Genomic DNA, 20,577 nt, shown 5'->3' on the forward strand with positions numbered 1-20,577 from the left:
AAAATTCATTCGTGGGATGTTGGCATCACTAGTTAGGCCAGCATTTATTGCCCATCACTAATTGCCCTAGAGAAGGTGCTGGTGAACTGCCTTCTTGTACCGCTGGAGTACATGTGGTGTAGGTACACCCACAGTGCTGTTAGGAGGAAATCTCAGGAGTTTGACACAGCAACAGTTAAATAACGGCAATATAATTCCAAGGCAGGATGGTGGGTGGTTGGAAGAAAACTTGCACGTGGTGGTTGTGGTATTTCTAAAGGATAGGATTGAAGACCACAAAGGTACAAACAAGCAAGAGCTTTAATAGAAATGTGTTTATTCTACAGGCTGTAAGGATAGACTGCCCATTTGCCCGTGCAAAATGCTGATGATGTCGTCCATAAGTCACGTGATTGGACTCTTCAAGTGATCTTGTTTGACGTGAATACACACAATTTTCCTCCCCCTTTACATTAGAGGTTCCTGCAATGAAACGTAACCTAATATTAACAAACAAAATTTAAAGTATGAACAATTAATGAACACAACAGTCAATAAGTTAGACGTTTCGAAGAATGTCGATTTCTGTGTGGTTGTTGACGATCCTCAGGCATCTTCTTTTTCACGTTGACTGAAACCTCTGTTTATGGTTTAAGAACAAAGAAAAGTACAGCACAGGAACAGGCCCTTCGGCCCGCCAAGCCTATGCCGATCATGATGCCCTAACTAAAAAAAACCTTACTCGGTCCGTATCCCTCTATTCCCTCCCTATTCATGTATCCATCCAAATGCGTCTTAACTGTTGGCAAAGTGCCTGCTTTCACCATATCCTCTGGCAGCGTGTTCCAGGCACCCACCACTCTCTGCGTGAAAAACGTATCCCACACATCTCCCTTAAACTTCCCCCCTCTCACCTTGAAGCTGTGGCCCTTTGTAATTGACACTTCCATCCTTGGAAAAGCCTCTAACTGTCCACCCTGGATGGGTGTTTGGATGGTGTTGTCTCAACCAGAGTCGACGTAGTGTTTGGAGGTTGACATGGCATTGAAGTGTGCTCTTCCTGGCTGCTAACTTCCAGTTTTTTCTGGTATTGTCAGGTTCTCAGGAATGTCTAGGTCATCACTCAGCAGTTTGTTCAGACCCTCGGGTGACTCTGTCTCTGACAAACTACATCATCCCGAGTTTGAACGGAGTCGGAGGCCAGTTCGGTCTGTGCCAAAACGATGGCAGCTATCCACTTCTTACTGGTGATATAGTTCCTTGCAAATACTTCCCAACCTTTCTCAAAAACAAGGCATTTAGCCCTGTTTTCATGTTGCAAAACCTGACTTTGCTGCTTCCTCTCAATAATTTCTCTCGTCTTAGATGGCTTCAGCAAATTAAGCGCTGTACGTAACTGACGTTTTACCATGAGTAAAGATGGAAAACTTTGAGTTGTCAATGTGTTGTATTCCTGTATGTCATCAGGAGTTGGTTTAGTCGTTGAGACAATGATCCTTTCTCACTAGTTACCTTCAATGAATGTTTCATTGTCTGAACAAACCTTTCAGCCATCCTATTTGTGGCAGGATGATAAATAGTAGATTGGGTGTGTTGGATTCTGTTCTCCTTGAGATAATTTGTGAATTCATTTCTTTTAAATCTAGAGTGTCCAATTCATTTTTTCCAATTAAGGGGCAATTTAGCGTGGCCAATCCACCTACCCTGCACATCTTTGGGTTGTGGAGGTGAAACCCACGCAGACTCGGGGAGAATGTGCAAACTCCACATGGATAGTGACCCAGAGCCGGGATCAAACCTGGGACCTCGGCGCCATGAGGCAGCAGTGCTAAGACCATAAGACATAGGAGCAGAATTAGGCCACTCGGCACATCGGGTCTGCTCCGCCATTCAATCATGGCTGATATTTTCTCATCCCCATTCTCCTGCCTTCTCCCCATAATCCCTGATCCCCTTATTAAGCAAGAACCTATCTATCTCTGTCTTAAAGACACTCAGTGATTTGGCCTCCACAGCCTTCTGCAGCAAAGAGTTCCACAGATTCACCACCCTCTGGCTGAAGAAATTCCTCCTCATCTCTGTTTTAAAGGATCGTCCCTTTAGTCTGAGATGGTGTCCTCTAGTTCTAGTTTTTCCTACAAGTGGAAACATCCTCTCCACATTCACTCTATCCAGGCCTCATAGTATCTTGTAAGTTTCAATAAGGTCCCCCCTCATCCTTCTAAACTCCAACGAGTACAAACCCAGAGTCCCCAACCGTTCCTCATGCGACAAGTTCTTCATTGCAGGGATCATTCTTGTGAACCTCCTCTGGACCCTTTCCAAGGCCAGCACATCCTTCCTTAGATACGGGGTCCAAAACTGCTCACAATACTCCAAATGGTTTCTGACCAGAGCCTTATACAGCTTCAGAAGTACATCCCTGCTCACGTATTCTAGCCCTCTCGACATGAATACTAACATTGCATTTGCCTTCTTAACTGCCGAATGAACCTGCACATTAACCTTATGAGAATCGTGACCAAGGACTCCCAAGTCCCTTTGTGCTTCTGATTTCCTGAGCATTCCCCCACTTAGAAAATAGTCTATGCCTTAATTCCTCCTTCCAAAGTGCATAACCTCACACTTTTCCACATTGTATTTCATTTGCCACTTCATTGCCCACTCTCGCTTGTCAAAATCCTTTTGCAGCCCCCTTGCTTCCTCAATACTACCTGTCCCTCTAACTACTGCACCACCATGCTGCCCCTGATAATTTGTGAATTCTTGCAAAGTGAACTATGGCACATAGTCATTAACAAGTTGTTCAGCATAACCGAATCTTGCAAAAATTTCACTCGGTCTTTCTATTGTTCCCTCCGAGAACGTAGTCTTCATAGTGGTGACTTCAGGCCATTTTGAGTGCATGTCTCCCATATTCCTCCTTCGAATGGCCTGACATAATCTATATGAAGTATTTGCCATGGCCCTACTGGCTATTCCCATGTCTTTAATGGTGCTAGTGGTGCCAGGTTTCGAACCTTTGCACAAGCTGAACACATTCCCGTCTTCTCCTCGATTTCGCTACCAAGCCTGGCCACCAAAAATAGCTTCTGGCTTTCTCCTTCATCCTTACTATCCCACAATGGCGTTCACAAAGTTGGTTTAGGACATGTAGTCCAAAGGTGTGCAGGTTTGGTGAATTGGTCATGATGATATTGCCCAAACGTTAGGTGGGGTTACTGGAATGGGATGGGGAATTGAGCCTAGGTAGGGTGCTCTATTGGAGCAAGGGGCAGTGCAGACTTGATGGGCCAATGGCTTCCTTCTGCACTGGAGGGATTCTATGATTTTGAGGTTTCCTGAACAATGGTGGAATGATGATCCTCATTCCCCAGAGGAGAGAATCAGCCTGTCTGGATAATTTGAGTCTTTGGGTAACATATGGCTTTAACTCCCAAGTTTGCTCCCATGGTCTCACCATGAAATACCATGTCCATAACTTCTGACAGTAGTGGATTATTTCTAGTATACTTGTCCTGCGGTTACAAGAGTGTTATTGACTTCTTTGACAAAGAAATTACCAAACTATTCATTGACGACTCGTTAGATCAAGAAAATCCAGAGTCCATCAGCATTCCCATGGAGATTTGATTGATATTTTATCATGTATGTATGTGCTGACAACAGCTCTACATCTGGCTTGCTGCTAGAGATGGAATACTGGTGTGTAGCCCAAGTATTGTTGGCAGTGCTCAATGATCCGTTAGTAAAGTAAATTTCCTTCTATCTAGGTATTGGCCAAAATGTTTGATTCTGAAAATGATGCCCAAGAGCTCCCTTCTCTATCTGTGCATCATTCATTTCTGCTTTGTTCAAGGGTCTTGATGCAAATGCTTCTCTTCTCCATTGGGCATTATGTAAGAAACCACTGCTCCCACCCCATAAGTGATGTGTCACTAGACAGTTGCAAGGGTAACTTTGGACTAAAGTGTGTCAGGACATTTGACTTTATTAGTGCCTCTTTAACTTGTACGAAGGCTTTCTCACACTGATCCAACCATCAAAGGAGCAGTTGCTTCACAGCGCCAGGGACCCGGTTTTGATTTCTGGCTTGGGTCACTGTCTGTGCGGAGTCTGCATATTCTCCCTGTGTCTGCTTGTGTTTCCTCCCACAAGTCCTGAAAGACGTGCATTTAGGTGAGTTGGACATTCTGAATTCTCCCTCAGTGTACCCAAACAGGCACGGGGAGTGGAAACTAGTGGATTTTCACAGTAACTTCATTGCAGTGTTAATGTAAGCCTACTTGAGACACTAATAAAGATTATTATTTCCATTTCCTGTTTTGACACAATTAAGTTGTGTAAAGGCTTGAGAGTAGTTGCTAGATTATGAAAGACCTTCCATAATTATCCCCAAAATGAACAAAGTTGACTTACGTTTTGAGGTAAAAATGCCATTTATGGCTTTTACTTTTGAAGATAATTTGTACACTCTCTTTGCATCAATGATGTGTTCCAGGTATTGAATAGACTTGTAGAATTCACACTTATCCTTCTGTAATTGTAGTCCATGATCTTCGAACTTTCTACCATCTAAACTTTGAAGATGCTCTTCTTCATTTTTTAGAGTAACTAAATAGCACTGGACTCCTTCTAGTCTGCTTAAAATTTGATGCATGGAACGTTGGAATAATGCAGACATGTTGCTTCTATTCATTATTTCTATTATTATTCTTCACTTCTCGTGCCACATTCAATATTCTTCTTCATCATTTTGCTGCCGTTTTACAATTGAGGCATGCATTTTTTGTGTTAAATCAATTGCAATTTTAACCAATTTTACTTCATGGCCTGTTTTCTCCTTTATAGGTTGCCTGGCAGTTAGTCCCAGTGCCGGCAAGGTGCCAGTCTCACAGTTGCTCTGTTCTGGATGTTGTCGAGCTACTTGAGTAAATTAAGTTTGTACCTGCCTCGTGAGTGGTGCGCATTCCATCACAACTCTGATGAGACCTTGTAGATGAAGTGACATTGAGAGGTCAGCAGGTGAGACAGTCAGCAGAGTACTCAGTTTCTACCCTGTTCTTTTAGGCATTGTATTGATCTAGACAGTTACAAAGATGGTTAGGCTTCTGGGTCCATTTAAGGCCCTGGCAGGTAATCAGTATTTGCAATTTTTCTTTTATATTTTATGCCGATTAACATGTATTTTGTGGAGGCTTATGCCTGTTTGATCATTTTGTAACACTGAAAAACTCAGAACATGATGTCTACTATTACATGTGATTCCGTTATTGGACAACATTTACTGAACAATCTCAAATGTGCTATGAATTACACTAACAACAAATCTAAGACTATCAATTGAGCGAGCAATATGGCTCAATACTTACCAGAAACTACATATATTTGTGTGCAGGGACCAGGCAAAAGGAATATGTCCAGACATTGCACCTTTTTTGAATGAACACAAGTATGGGTCATAATAGTTCCCTGATGCATTCGGCATGACAATGTCTCAACCAATCGGAATCTACATGCCAACCAATCTGTACCCCTTTTCTTATGCAGCATAAATTATTGTTCCATTTTATATTTGGTATTCTTTCTTCTGTCCTGATGTGTGCAAGATGAAAAACATAAATGGCATGTCTCTTTTTTCAAAATACTATAAAGACTGAAATCTGGTCTGTCCTAATCCTGAGATCATAAATATTTTATGCAGGTGTCAAAGGAATTCTTTCACACTGACAGTACTTGGAATATTAATGACCCCCAAAAACCTGGCATGAAATCTTTAAGAAATTCTCAGAAAAGTTGCAGTGTTTTTTAAATCACGTAGAATGAAAAATGAGTTGGTGACTAATTGTGTTCTTGGCAGCTTGAAGAGATTCATGGTAATCTCAAAGTGTTCCTTTTATTTGGCATGCTGTCCATTCCTACTCCAGAAACTAAAGTAGGCTTGTTTTGTTTTGCATCCAACGCTCCCTTACGCACGCAAATTGATTAACACGCAGTGTCTGATAAAATATATAATTTCCAAATACATATTTTCCCATTTAAGAAAATAAAATTCACTTTACTGCAAAGAAAGTGAATTACTTAAGCATGCCTGTATTTATTAGAGAATTTGGGTGCCTTACTTTTGCACTTTTGCTCATTTTGTTCTGGCCAATTAGTGTAATTACTGACTCAGTGGAAGCATTCTTGCTTCTGAATACATCAATTATATAATAAAAGAATACAAACATAAATATATAAATTAAATGTAATGATTGAAAATAAAAGTTGGAAGGCAGTCATTGAATATTTTTAAGGTAGAGGTTGAGGGATTCTTGAGTAACATGGGAGTCAAAGGGTATTGGGGGGCTGGCAGGATAGTGGCAGTGACGCTACAATCAGATAAGCCATTATCTTATTGAATGGCAGAGAATGCTGGGGGGGTGGCCTACTCCTTCCCCTAGGATGGAATTCTCCTGCCTCCCCATGGCGGCAGGTTCCCCGTGATAGAGGCGGCTCGCTGTCGGGATCTTCTGATGCTGGCTAAATTAATGGCATTTACATTATTCATCCATGCCACTGTCGGGAAACTGCGGGGGGGGGGTTGCCTTCTGTCACATTAGACTTTAAATTATGATCTGGTCTGCTATCACAGGTGTATATTAAAATATCCCATGGAACTTATTAATGAAGAGAAAGAGAGTTCTTCCAGTATCCTGTCAAATATCTATCCCTCAACCAGCAAAAACGGTTTCATCTGCCATTCCTTTCATTGTATATTGTTATAACACCCTGGGTTAGGGTGCAGTCGATTCCAGCCCCATAGGCCTAGGAGTCACAACACAAGTGAATTAACCAATAATTTGTGTGAAATTCTCAAACTTCTTGGCCTTTGATGTGCTGGCCTTGGAAAGGGTCCAGAGGGAGTTCACAAGAATGATCCCTGCAATGAAGAGCTTGTCGTATGAGGAGCATTTGAGGATTCTGGGTCTGTACTCGCTGCAGTTTAGAAGGATGAGTGAGGATCTTTTTGAAACCTACAGGATACTGCGGGGCCTGGATAGAGTGGACGTGGAGAGGATGTTTCCACTTGTAGGAAAAACTAGAACCAGAGGAGACAATCTCAGACTAAAGGGACGATCCTTTAAAACAGAGATGAGGAGGAATTTCTTCAGCCAGAGGGTGGTGAATCTGTGGAACTCTTTGCCGCAGAAGGCTGTGGAGGTCAAATCACTGACTGTCTAGAGATAGATGGGTTTTTCATTAATAAGGGGATCAGGGGTTATGGGGAGAAGGCAGGAGAATGGGGATGAGAAAAATATCAGCCATTATTGAATGGCGGAGCAGACGCGATGGGCTGAGTGGCCTAATTCTGCTCCTATGTCTTATGGTCTTATGGAGTGCTCAATAATATATAGAACATGTGCGAGGTGATTCATTTTGGTAGAAAAAATTTGAATGCGGATTACAGGGTCAACGGCAGGGTTCTGAGGAATGTGGAGGAACAGAGAGGACTTGGGGTTCATGTCCACAGATCTCTGAAGGTTGCCACTCAAGTGGATAGAGCCATGAAGAAGGCTTATAGTGTGTTAGCGTTTATTAACAGGGGGCTTGAGTTTAAGAGCCGCAGGGTTATGCTGCAACTATACATGACCCTGGTGAGACCACATTTGGAGTATTGTCTGCAGTTCTGGTCACCTCATTATAGGAAGGAGTGGAAGCATTGGGAAGGGTGCAAAGGAGATTTACCAGGATGCTGCCTGGTTTGCAGGATAGGTCTTATGAGGAAAGGTTGAGGGAGCTAGGGCTTTTCTCTTTGGAGCGGAGGAGGATGAGAGGCGACTTATTAGAGGTTTATAAGATAATGAGGGGGATAGATAGAGTGGACGTTCAGAGACTATTTCCTCGGGTGGATGTAGCTGTTACAAGGGGGCATAACTATAAGATTCAGGGTGGGAGATATAGGAGGAATGTCTGAGGTAGGTTCTTTACTCAGAGAGTGGTTAAGGTGTGGAATGGACTACCTGCTGTGATAGTGGAGTTGGATACTTGAGGAACTTTCAAGCGGTTATTGGATCGGCACATGGAGCACACGAGAATGACAGGGAGCGGGATAGCTTGATCTTGGTTTCGGACAATGCTCGGCACAACATCGAGGGCCGAAGGGCCTGTTCTGTGCTGTACTGTTCTATGTTCTAACATAGAAATAGGAGTACGCGTTTCAGCCCCTCAATTTAGTCCCGCCATTTATTGAGATCATGGCTGATCTGTGACCTAACTCGATATACCTCCATATACCAAATAATAGTCACCAGGATTAAGTTGAACACAATAACTGTTTATAACAAAAAGAAAGCTGAAATATGCAGTAATTACAATGGAATAACTGTCAGCTAACCTATTACGCCCCCATTTTTAATAAGTAAATTTAGTGTACCCAATTATTCTTTTTTCCAATTAAGGGGCAATTTGGCGTGGCCAATCCACCTAACCTGCACATCTTTGGCTTGTGGGGGTGAAACCCACACAGACACGAGGAGAATGTGCAAACTCCACACCGACAGTAATCCGGGGCCAGGATCGAACCCGGGTACTCAGTGCCGTAGGCAGCAGTGCTAACCCCTGCACCACCTTGCCGCCCTACTACCCCCCCTTTTTACCGTCCCACCTTCTACCAAACACACACAGGACAAACAAACACAGAGGAGGGAGAAGGAGTTGAATAAGGGGTTAATTGCAAAAGAGAGATGAGAGTCCTTGCTTCCGGTGTTGAAGTCTCGGCAGCAGGCTGTCCTCCCTGAATGCTGAGTGATCAAAGCCACTTGTGTACTATTAAGGATGTTCTCCTGGCAGCAGCATTCAGTCAGTGCTCCCAGACAGTATGATTTCCACTGGAACAGCCTCTTAATTCTTAAGACTCCATGACTCACCTCAGCGTAGCTCCAGCCTGGGTATTAAACTTAATTGGTTTCTAGTGTCACCAGAATGACCCACAATCTTTCTGAGAAAGGAACAAAAGCCCCACACGAGATTTTCAGAGAGGTTTAAACATGTGAGGGAGAGAATCGGAGTAGCTGCTTCCAGCTCTGATCTCAAAAACAAAACTGATAGGAAAAATCAGCCCCAATGGGAAAGATACATTCCAGAGAAATCAGAACCAATTAGCATAGACTATTGGCAAATCCCAGCAATCCCAAATCTTTCTGGAATCTGCTGGTTTGAAATGCAAATAGCTTCCTGCAGACTGCCTTGCCTGGAGGTCACAGGTCAGTCTTCAGTTTACATCTTTGTCCTTAGGCTTAATCACCCCCATTTACATTCCTTTTGTCTTCTGTCCTCGACATCTTTGTCTATCTCCACCTATCGCTGGCCCCCTATCGATGCCCCACCACTCCTCTTTGACCTCTTCAGCGATGCTTTGAGGATTTCCCCACAGTGTTTCCGCTGTCCTCACGGGAGTCGACTACAGCCACTGAGCAGTTGCTTCGGGCTTCGTGTCAGGCAGACAAAACAACATGTACCACCCAGCGGAGCTGGTTCTGAGTGATTAGCGCCTCGATATTGGTCATGTTGGTTTGGGAGAGCACACTGCTGTTGGACCACCTGATTTATCAATGGTTAACCTTTAAAAAAAAAGTTTTTCCAATTAAGGGGCAACTTATCACCTACCCTGCACATCTTTTGGGTTGTGGGGGTGAGACCCACGCAGACACGGGGAGAATGTGCAAACTCCACACGGACAGTGACCCAGGGCCGGGATTGAACCCAGGACCTCGGTGCTGTGAGGCAGCAGTGCTAACCACTGCACCACCTAGCAATGATCAACCTGTGGACGTGGATTGCCTCAAACATACAATTTGACTTTTAAAAATTCCAAGTTTGGCTGGAAAATGTTCGAAGTTCTGCCCTGGCCGAGGCAGCTTTCAGCACAGGCCGGATGGGCAGAGCGGCCTCATTCGGTGCCGCAGTTCCCTCTGCCACCTTCAGCCTGCACGGTTTTGAGTTTGTCAATCTCCGCCTTTCGCTGCCCTTTCTGATCCTCGGGATGATCCGTCCGCCGGCGCCGCTGCCATGGGAGACCGCGAGCGGGGAAGACGCTGAGGGGGCGGCCGCGGTCCTCACCAAACGTACGGACGTTATTTTGTTTACCTTTTCTGACTCACGGCATGAGCTTCGGGACGGCGAGAAGCGGTAGCTCCGAGGAGGCAGCGGGATGAAGCCCCCTCTCCTCCCAATGGGCGGCTGCACCGCCCGCGCGCCCCCCAATCGCCAGTCCGCGCGCGCCCCCCCAACCGGCAGCCCGCGCGCGCCCCCCCAACCGCCAGCCCGCGCGCGCCCCCCCAACCGCCAGCCCGCGCGCGCCCCCCCAACCGCCAGCCCGCGCGCGCCCCCCCAACCGCCAGCCCGCGCGCGCCCTCCCAACCGCCAGCCCGCGCGCACCGTCACGCGCACCCGAAGTTCACGCATGCGTGCGCGGTGCCAGACACATGCAGCAGAGCGTGCTCTCACCTGCCCCTCCTCACCCCCCCTCCCCTCCTCACCCACCCCCTCATCCCCCCCCACACCCTCACCACACCCCCCACCCTCACTACACCCAGCCCCCCACCACACCCTGTCCCCTCCCCACCATGTCTCCTCCCACACTCACCCCCCACCACACTCAACCCCTCCACCACACCTTGCCCCCTACACTCACCCCCCCCGCCCCCTACATTCACCCCCACCAACCACACCCTGTCCCCCACACTCCCCACCAACCACACCCTGTCCCCCACACTCCCCACCAACCACACCCTGTCCCCTCACACGGCACACCCTGGGGGCGATTCTCCGCTCACGCGACTACGTGCCCACGCCGTCGTGAACGCCGTCGAGGTTCAGGACGGCGCGAAACGGCCCCGATCCTGACCGATTCAGGGCCCGAAAACGGTCTGAGATCGGGGCCGCGAGAAACTCGGGGGGGGGGGGGGGGGGGGGTGTTGCGAAAGCCGCATCGTCACCGCGCGACGCCCGAATGACGCGGCGCTGCGTCATTAATGCCGCGATCCGCGCACAGAGGACCCGGAGGAGAAGAAAGAGGAAGAGATGGCCGAGCCCCGATGAGCCGCGCCATGAGGGTGCCCCCAGGCACCCCCCCCCCAGCATGAGGGGGGGAAGTGGGGGGTCTGGGGCATCAGGGACGGTGGTGGGGGCATCTAGGGGGGTTTGGGGGCATCTAGCGGGGTTGGGGCATCAGGGGGGGTGGTGGGGGAGTCGGGGGGGTTGGGCCATCAGGGGGGGTTTGGGGGGGGTCAGGGTGCCCAACGATTTACTCGACCCACATGAGCCGTGGGACCCCCCCTGGAGCAATGCCATGGCGTGCTGTCTCCTGAACCAACAAAAATGTAGTTTATATCTGCACGCCCTGATGATACCCGCCCTCCTCCTCTAACCTAATAATAAGACCCATTGTGTGAGATAAGTGCCATATTATATTATTTAAATTTTTTTTATTTATTAACCAGAACTTGGTTGGAAGTTAGAGGGATGGCAGGGAAGGTAGTGCAATGTTCCTCCTGCAGGATGTTTGAGGTGCGGGATGCCGTTAGTGTCCCTGCTGATTTTACCTGCAGGAAGTGCACCCATCTCCAGCTCCTCCAAGACCGAGTTAGGGAACTGGAGCTGGAGTTGGATGAACTTCGGATCATTCGGGAGGCAGAGGGGGTCATAGATAGCAGCTTCAGGGAATTAGTTACACCGAAGATTGGAGAGAGATGGGTAACTGTAAGAGGGACTGGGAGGAAGCAGTCAGTGCAGGGATCCCCTGCGGTCGTTCCCCTGAGTAACAAGTATACCGCTTTGGATACTTGTTGGGGGGGGGGGGGGGGGGACGTACCAGGGGTAAGCCAAGGGGTACGGGCCTCAGTCGTGGTCCACATTGGCACTAACGACATAGGTAGGAAAGGGGACAAGGATGTCAGGCAGGCTTTCAGGGAGCTAGGATGGAAGCTCAGAACGAGACCAAACAGAGTTAATTCTGGGTTGTTGCCCGTGCCACGTGATAATGAGATGAGGAATAGGGAGAGAGAGCAATTAAACATGTGGCTACAGGGATGGTGCAGACGGGAGGGATTCAGATTTCTGGATAACTGGGGCTCTTTCTGGGGAAGGTGGGACCTCTGCAGACAGGATGGTCTACATCTGAACCTGACGGGCACAAATATCCTGTGGGGGGGGAGATTTGTTAGTGCTCTTTGGGGGGGTTTAAACTAATGCAGCAGGGGCATGGGAACCTGGATTGTAGTTTTAGGGTACGGGAGATTGAGAGTATAGAGGTCAGGAGCACAGATTTGACTTTGCAGGAGGGGGCCAGTGTTCAGGTAGGTTTGAAGTGTGTCTACTTCAATGCCAGGAGTATACGAAATAAGGTAGGGGAACTGGCAGCATGGGTTGGTACCTGGGACTTCGATGTTGTGGCCATTTGAGAGACATGGATAGAGCAGGGACAGGAATGGATGTTGCAGGTTCCGGGGTTTAGGTGTTTTAGTAAGCTCAGAGAAGGAGGCAAAAGAGGGGGTGGTGTGGCGCTGCCAGTCAAGAACAGTATTACGGTGGCGGAGAGGATGCTAGATGGGGACTCTTCCGAGGTGGTATGGGCTGAGGTTAGAAACAGGAAAGGAGAGGTCACCCTGTTGGGAGTTTTCTATAGGCCTCCTAATAGTTCTAGGGATGTAGAGGAAAGGATGGCGAAGATGATTCTGGATAAGAGCGAAAGTAACAGGGTAGTTATTATGGGAGACTTTTAACTTTCCAAATATTGACTGGAAAAGATATAGTTCGAGTACATTAGATGGGTCGTTTTTTTGTACAATATGTGCAGGAGGGTTTCCTGACACAATATGTTGACAGGCCAACAAGAGGCGAGGCCACATTGGATTTGGTTTTGGGTAATGAACCAGGCCAGGTGTTCGATTTGGAGGGAGGTGAGCACTTTGGGGACAGTGACCACAATTCGGTGACGTTTATGTTAGTGATGGAAAGGAATAAGTATACCCCGCAGGGCAAGAGTTATAGCTGGGGGAAGGGCAATTATGATGCCATTAGACATGACTTGGGAGGGGTAGGTTGGAGAAGTAGGCTGCAAGTGTTGGGCACACTGGATATGTGGAGCTTGTTCAAGGAACAGCTACTGCGTGTTCTTGATAAGTACGTACCGGTCAGGCCGGGAGGAAGGCGTCGAGCGAGGGAATCGTGGTTTACCAAAGAAGTGGAATCTCTTGTTAAGAGGAAGAAGGAGGCCTATATGAAGATGAGGTGTGAAGTTTCAGTTGGGGCGCTTGATAGTTACAAGGTAGCGAGGAAGGATCTAAAGAGAGAGCTAAGACGAGCAAGGAGGGGACATGAGAAGTATTTGGCAGGTCGGATCAAGGAAAACCCAAAAGCTTTCTATAGGTATGTCAGGAATAAAAGAATGACTAGGGTAAGAGTAGGACCAGTCAAGGACAGGGATGGGAAGTTGTGCGTGGAGTCTGAAGAGATAGGCGAGATACGAAATGAATATTTTTCATCAGTATTCACTCTGGAAAAAGAGAATGTTGTGGAGGAGAATGCTGAGACCCAGGCTATTAGAATAGATGGCATTGAGGTACGTAGGGAAGAGGTGTTGGCAATTCTGGACAGGCTGAAAATATATAAGTCCCCGGGGCCTGATGGGATTTATCCTAGGATTCTCTGGGAAGCCAGGGAAGAGATTGCTGAGCCTTTGGCTTTGATTTTTATGTCATCATTGGCTACAGGAATAGTGCCAGAGGACGAGGATAGCAAATGTGGTCCCTTTGTTCAAGAAGGGGAGTAGAGACAACCCCGGCAACTATAGACCGGTGAGCCTCACGTCTGTTGTGGGTAAAGTCTTGGAGGGGATTATAAGAGACAAGATTTATAATCATCTAGATAGGAATAATATGATTAGGGATAGTCAGCATGGCTTTGTGAAGGGGAGGTCATGCCTCACAAACCTTATCGAGTTCTTTGAGAAGGTGACTGAACAGGTAGACGAGGGTAGAGCAGTTGATGTGGTGTATATGGATTTCAGTAAAGCGTTTGATAAGGTTCCCCACGGTAGGCTATTGCAGAAAATACTGAGGCTGGGGATTGAGGGTGATTTAGAGATGTGGATCAGAAATTGGCGAGCTGAAAGAAGACAGAGGGTGGTGGTTGATGGGAAATGTTCAGAATGGAGTTCAGTTACAAGTGGCGTACCACAAGGGTGTGTTCTGGGGCAGTTGCTGTTTGTCATTTTTCTAAATGACCTAGAGGAGGGTGTAGAAGGGTGGGTTAGTAAATTTGCAGACGACACTAAAGTCGGTGGTGTTGTCGTAAGTGCGGAAGGATGTTGCAGGTTACTGAGGGACATAGATAAGCTGCTGAGCTGGGCTGAGAGGTGGCAAATGGAGTTTCATGTAGAGAAGTGTGAGGTGATTCACTTTGGAAGGAATACCAGGAATGCGGAATATTTGGCTAATGGTAAAATTCTTGGAAGTGTGGATGAGCAGAGGGATCTCGGTATCCATGTACACAGATCCCTGAAAGTTGCCACCCAGGTTGATAGGGTTGTGAAGAAGGCCTATGGTGTGTTGGCCTTTATTGGTAGAGGGATTGAGTTCTGGAGTCATGAGGTCATGTTGCAGCTGTACAAAACTCTGGTACGGCCGCATTTGGAGTATTACGTACAGTTCTGGTCACCTCATTACAGGAAGGACGTGGAAGCTTTGGAACCGGTGCAGAGGAGATTTACCAGGATGTTGCCTGGTATGGAGGGAAAATCTTATGAGGAAAGGCTGATGGACTTGAGGCTGTTTTCGTTAGAGAGAAGAAGGTTAAGAGGAGACTTAATAGAGGCATACAAAATGATCAGAGGGTTAGATAGGGTGGACAGTGAGAGCCTTCTCCCGCGGATAGAAATGGCTAGCACGAGGGGTACATAGCCTTAAACTGAGGGGTAATAGATATAGGACAGAGGTCAGAGGTAGGTTCTTTACGCAAAGAGTGGTGAGGCCGTGGAATGCCCTACCTGCAATAGTAGTGTACTCGCCAACATTGAGGGCATTTAAAAGTTTATTGGATAAGCATATGGATGATAATGGCATAGTGTAGGTTAGATGGCTTTTGTTTTTTGACTTCCCATGTCGGTGCAACATCGTGGGCCGAAGGGCCTGTACTGCGCTGTATCGTTCTATGTTCTAATTGTGATGCTTTATCCAACCCCCCCTCAACACCAGGACGAGATAGCTCACAACTAGCGTGAGCGTTTGAGAACCGGAGGGGGTTCCCCTGTGCTGCACCTGCTAAATGTCCACGAGCAGAGGGCCCTGGACCTCGCTGGGGGATCCGCCACCCGGGAGGTCGCGACATGCCAGCTCGGATGCGCAGAAGCAAGTGAGTCAACCCTGCATGTCCTCACCCCCCGCCCCCCAACCCGTCATCGTCTCCCTCACACACTGCCCACTGCAGCCTCGATCCCCTCCCCCCTCACACTCATGCCACTGCACCCTCGCTCCCCTCCCCCCCTCACCCACCACTACCATACACCCAGGCCACCGTGTCTAACGAACCCCGAATCTTTGTGTTCCCCAGGGCCAGCCGACGAACGTCCAGGGACGTCTCGGCCAAGAGACAGCGGAACATCGCCAACGACAAGCGCACCCAGGGACGCACGCCAAAGGTTGACAGTCGGTCGGCCAGGAGGGCAATCCTCTCAGTATGCGACGCTGGTCACGGTCTGGTGCGCACCCCACATCCGGCCCGGTACAGCAGGTGGAGTTTGGAGCAGCCCAGGGGCTGGAGGGTCAGAGGGCAGCCCAGGCCCAGCAAACAGCTGCCACACAGACGGTTCCCGGGTTCCTGGATGTACTTGACCCACCCGGACAACCGATGCATGTGGACACCCAGGGACTGAATAACGGGATGAAGGCCATCTTCCAGGACCTGCACACGCAGTTGGAGGAGTCCATCCCCGTTCAGGAGCAGGGAGTGGTGCCGCTCATCGCAGCCACCCAGGCCGACACTGCACGGGTGGCATCCGCGGTGGAGGCAATGGGTGAAACTGTTTTGGCCATGGGTCAGGTTCTGCAAGGCGTTGGGCTTAACGTGCACGCGTCATCCATGGCCCAGGAGAGGGCTGCCCTCTCACAGGTAGCCATGCGCCAGAGCCAACACGACATTGCCGCCGCTCTCCGGGCCCTGGCTGTGTCTCACCATGCCATGGCCCAGTCCCAGCAAGCGATGGCACAGTCCCAGCAATCAGTCGTGGAGAGCATTGACCGCCTGGCGCACGTGATGGATGGTGTCGCGCACTCACAGGTTGAGATCGCACAGTCCTTGGCAGGAATGTCGCACTCCCTGGGTGTATGGCAGGGGGGTGGGCATGGGAGCAATAGGTCAGAAGGTGAGAGCATTGAGGGAGAACTAGGGAATAGGGACAGTGTGGCTCTGAGGCAGAGCAGACGGGGAGAAGTTGCTGAACACAGCGGGTCTGGTGGCCTGAAGTGCATATGTTTTAATGCAAGGAGCATTACGGGTAAGGCAGATGAACTTAGAGCTTGGATTACTACTTGGAACTATGATGTTGTTCCCATTACAGAGACCTGGTTGAGGGAAGGGCAGGATTGGCAGCTAAACGTTCCAGGATTTAGATGTTTCAGGCGGGATAGAGGGGGATGTAAAAGGGGAGGTGGAGTTGCGCTACTTGTTCGGGAGAATATCACAGCTATACTGCGAGAGGACACCTCAGAGGGCAGTGAGGCTATATGGGTAGAGATCAGGAATAAGAAGGGGGCAGTCACAATGTTGGGGGTATACTACAGGCCTCCCAACAACCAGCGGGGGATAGAGGAGCAGATAGGTAGACAGATTTTGGAAAAGAGTAAAAACAACAGGGTTGTGGTGATGGGAGACTTCAACTTCCCCAATATTGACTGGGACTCACTTAGTGCCAGGGGCTTAGACGGGGCGGAGTTTGTAAGGAGCATCCAGGAGGGCTTCTTAAAACAATATGTAAACAGTCCAACTAGGGAAGGGGCGGTACTGGACCTGGTATTGGGAAATGAGCCCGGCCAGGTGGTAGATGTTTCAGTAGGGGAGCATTTTGGTAACAGTGACCACAATTCAGTAAGTTTTAAAGTACTGGTGGACAAGGATAAGAGTAGTCCGAGGATGAATGTGCTAAATTGGGGGAAGGCTAATTATAACAATATTAGGCGGGAACTGAAGAACATAGATTGGGGGCGGATGTTTGAGGGCAAATCAACATCTGACATGTGGGAGGCTTTCAAGTGTCAGTTGAAAGGAAGACAGGACCGGCATGTTCCTGTGAGGAAGAAAGATAAATACGGCAATTTTCGGGAACCTTGGATGACGAGTGATATTGTAGGCCTCGTCAAAAAGAAAAAGGAGGCATTTGTCAGGGCTAAGAGGCTGGGAACAGACGAAGCCTGTGTGGCATATAAGGAAAGTAGGAAGGAACTTAAGCAAGGAGTCAGGAGGGCTAGAAGGGGTCACGAAAAGTCATTAGCAAATAGGGTTAAGGAAAATCCCAAAGCTTTTTACACGTACATAAAAAGCAAGAGGGTAGCCAGGGAAAGGGTTGGCCCACTGAAGGATAGGCAAGGGAATCTATGTGTGGAGCCAGAGGAAATGGGCGAGGTACTAAATGAATACTTTGCATCAGTATTCACCAAAGAGAAGGAATTGGTAGATGTTGAGTCTGGAGAAGGGGGTGTAGATAGCCTGGGTCACATTGTGATCCAAAAAGACGAGGTGTTGGGTGTCTTAAAAAATATTAAGGTAGATAAGTCCCCAGGGCCTGATGGGATCTACCCCAGAATACTGAAGGAGGCTGGAGAGGAAATTGCTGAGGCCTTGACAGAAATCTTTAGATCCTCGCTGTCTTCAGGGGATGTCCCGGAGGACTGGAGAATAGCCAATGTTGTTCTTCTGTTTAAGAAGGGTAGCAAGGATAATCCCGGGAACTACAGGCCGGTAAGCCTTACTTCAGTGGTAGGGAAATTACTGGAGAGAATTCTTAGTGACAGGATCTACTCCCATTTGGAAGCAAATGGACGTATTAGTGAGAGGCAGCACGGTTTTGTGAAGGGGAGGTCGTGTCTCACTAACTTGATAGAGTTTTTCGAGGAGGTCACTAAGATGATTGATGCAGGTAGGGCAGTAGATGTTGTCTATGTGGACTTCAGTAAGGCCTTTGACAAGGTCCCTCATGGTAGACTAGTACAAAAGGTGAAGTCACACGGGATCAGGGGTGAACTGGCAAGGTGGATACAGAACTGGCTAGGCCATAGAAGGCAGAGGGTAGCAATGGAGGGATGCTTTTCTAATTGGAGGGCTGTGACCAGTGGTGTTCCACAGGGATCAGTGCTGGGACCTTTGCTCTTTGTAGTATATATAAATGATTTGGAGGAAAATGTAACTGGTCTGATTAGTAAGTTTGCAGATGACACAAAGGTTGGTGGAATTACGGATAACGATGAGGACTGTCTGAGGATACAGCAGGATTTAGATTGTGTGGAGACTTGGGCGGAGAGATGGCAGATGGAGTTTAATCCGGACAAATGTGAGGTAATGCATTTTGGAAGGTCTAATGCAGGTAGGGAATATACAGTGAATGGTAGAACCCTCAAGAGTATTGAAAGCCAAAGAGATCTAGGAGTACAGGTCCACAGGTCATTGAAAGGGGCAACACAGGTGGAGAAGGTAGTCAAGAAGGCATACGGCATGCTTGCCTTCATTGGCCGGGGCATTGAGTATAAGAATTGGCAAGTCATGTTGCATCTGTATAGAACCTTAGTTAGGCCACACTTGGAGTATAGTGTTCAATTCTGGTCGCCACACTACCAGAAGGATGTGGAGGCTTTAGAGAGGGTGCAGAAGAGATTTACCAGAATGTTGCCTGGTATGGAGGGCATAAGCTATGAGGAGCGATTGAATAAACTCGGTTTGTTCTCATTGGAACGAAGGAGGTTGAGGGGCGACCTGATAGAGGTATGCAAAATTCTGAGGGGCATAGACAGAGTGGATAGTCAGAGGCTTTTCCCCGGGGTAGAGGGGTCAATTACTAGGGGGCATAGGTTTAAGGTGAGAGGGGCAAGGTTTAGAGTAAATGTACGAGGCAAGTTTTTTACGCAGAGGGTAGTGGGTACCTGGAACTCGCTACCGGAGGAGGTAGTGGAAGCAGGGACGATAGGGACATTTAAGGGGCATCTTGACAAATATATGAATAGGATGGGAATAGAAGGATACGGACCCAGGAAGTGTAGAAGATTGTAGTTTAGTCGGGCAGTATGGTCGGCACGGGCTTGGAGGGCCGAAGGGCCTGTTCCTGTGCTGTACATTTCTTTGTTCTTTGTTTGTTCTTTGTTCTGGCCTCCGTCTCGGCGAACATTCGGACCGTGGTCGATCCCGCTGCAGGCCTCCAGGACTGGCAGCGCCAGGTGTCGGTGCTGCGACAGGGCATGTCTCCGATCGCATCTCCGTCCCACAGTGAGGCCCGGGGGCCACTGGGCTCCCCGAGGGAGGAGGAGGTTCTGGGGCCCGTCCCGGTAGCTCCATCAAGGGACGTCCCGGGACACTCGGCCTCCCCCTGTTCCGTCCCTGGCGCATCTGGTGAGCAGCGGGCAGGTCAGGGTGGCACAACGCCATCCAGCACGCCCGAGCAGCCTGGCCCATCGAAGCCAGGCCGCCCCAGGAAACGCGTGCCGGCGGGGAGCCATGTCGAAGGGCGTGATTCTCAGCAGTCCGCCTCCACTCCTGCTGTACCATCTGGGAACACACCTAGACGTAGTGGTAGGACCCGTAAGGCAAAGAAGTTAGGCACGTAAGAAGTTGGCACGGGTGCAGGACACAGTTTAGTTGTAGGGAGTAGGGCACCTATGTTAATCACACAAATAAACTCACTGTTGAATTTGACTTGTAAAACTCTGTGCTGTGTCCGGTGCCAGGGGGCTCGTGAGGGTGCCCGATTGGCTTAGTGGTATACGAGCGCTTCAAGGTCTGTTCCGGATGTGCTGACCCTTTCCCCCCTGCCTCCCATAATCGGACACCGTTGTCCTCGATATCCGTCACGAAGGCTGTGACCACCGGAGTGCATGGTCCAGCTATAGCCATGAGTCAGACCTTGGCTGGCGAATCTGACCATACAGCTCAGCGCAGAGCAGGCCGTCATCATTCAACATGACACTGATCACACCCGCTTACCCAATCATCACTGTTGTGCAATCCCGTAGTGCCGCAATGGTAAGGTGATGTGGAATTGGTGCCGTGAACGCGGTGCGGGGGGAGTTGCTGTGTGGCGCCCGTGTGCAGGAGTGACGGTGCAAGTGGCAGTGTTCACCGAATTCTACCCCCACAGTGCGTGAACCGTGCGGCCACCAACGCGTCGTGTGCCCGCTGTCCGCGGCGGTGCCGTTGTGCAGCCTCCTGGACGTAACCAGCACCCGAGCAGTGTCTGTGTCCTGCGCCCCTCCCCCCACCCTGATGCGCGCCATCCTCCTCCGCATCCTCCTCTTCCCCATCCCCCTCGTTTGCGTTAGCTCCAGTGTCGTCGGGTCCTCCCTCCGACTCCTTCACCAG

General features: G+C 48.8%; 1 protein-coding gene and 1 long non-coding RNA gene across 5 annotated transcripts in view; one reads left to right on the plus strand and one right to left on the minus strand.

Annotated features, from left to right (window-relative positions):
- Nucleotides 1–299: 299 nt before the first annotated feature.
- Nucleotides 300–10,225, minus strand: LOC140427664 (uncharacterized). Its single transcript, XR_011948585.1, has 2 exons — nt 10,108–10,225; nt 300–462 (listed from the first exon to the last, which is right to left on the minus strand). It is a non-coding gene; the product is annotated as an uncharacterized lncRNA (long non-coding RNA).
- wdr27 (WD repeat domain 27) overlaps nt 9,972–20,577 on the plus strand; it is a 775,220-nt gene continuing 764,614 nt past the window's right edge. The window contains exons 1-2 of one of the 4 annotated variants that reach the window (XM_072513130.1): nt 10,005–10,085; nt 15,216–15,372. In XM_072513130.1, coding sequence (XP_072369231.1) covers nt 15,347–15,372 — 26 coding nt within the window. In that variant the 5' untranslated portion in view covers nt 10,005–10,085; nt 15,216–15,346. Of the gene's footprint in view, nt 10,086–15,215; nt 15,373–15,576; nt 15,659–20,577 lie in introns of those variants that run through there. The other 3 variants (XM_072513116.1, XM_072513118.1, XM_072513119.1) reach the window with 3 other exon arrangements.

This window comes from Scyliorhinus torazame, chromosome 1 (genome assembly GCF_047496885.1).
Source record: "Scyliorhinus torazame isolate Kashiwa2021f chromosome 1, sScyTor2.1, whole genome shotgun sequence".
NCBI lineage: Eukaryota > Metazoa > Chordata > Chondrichthyes > Carcharhiniformes > Scyliorhinidae > Scyliorhinus > Scyliorhinus torazame.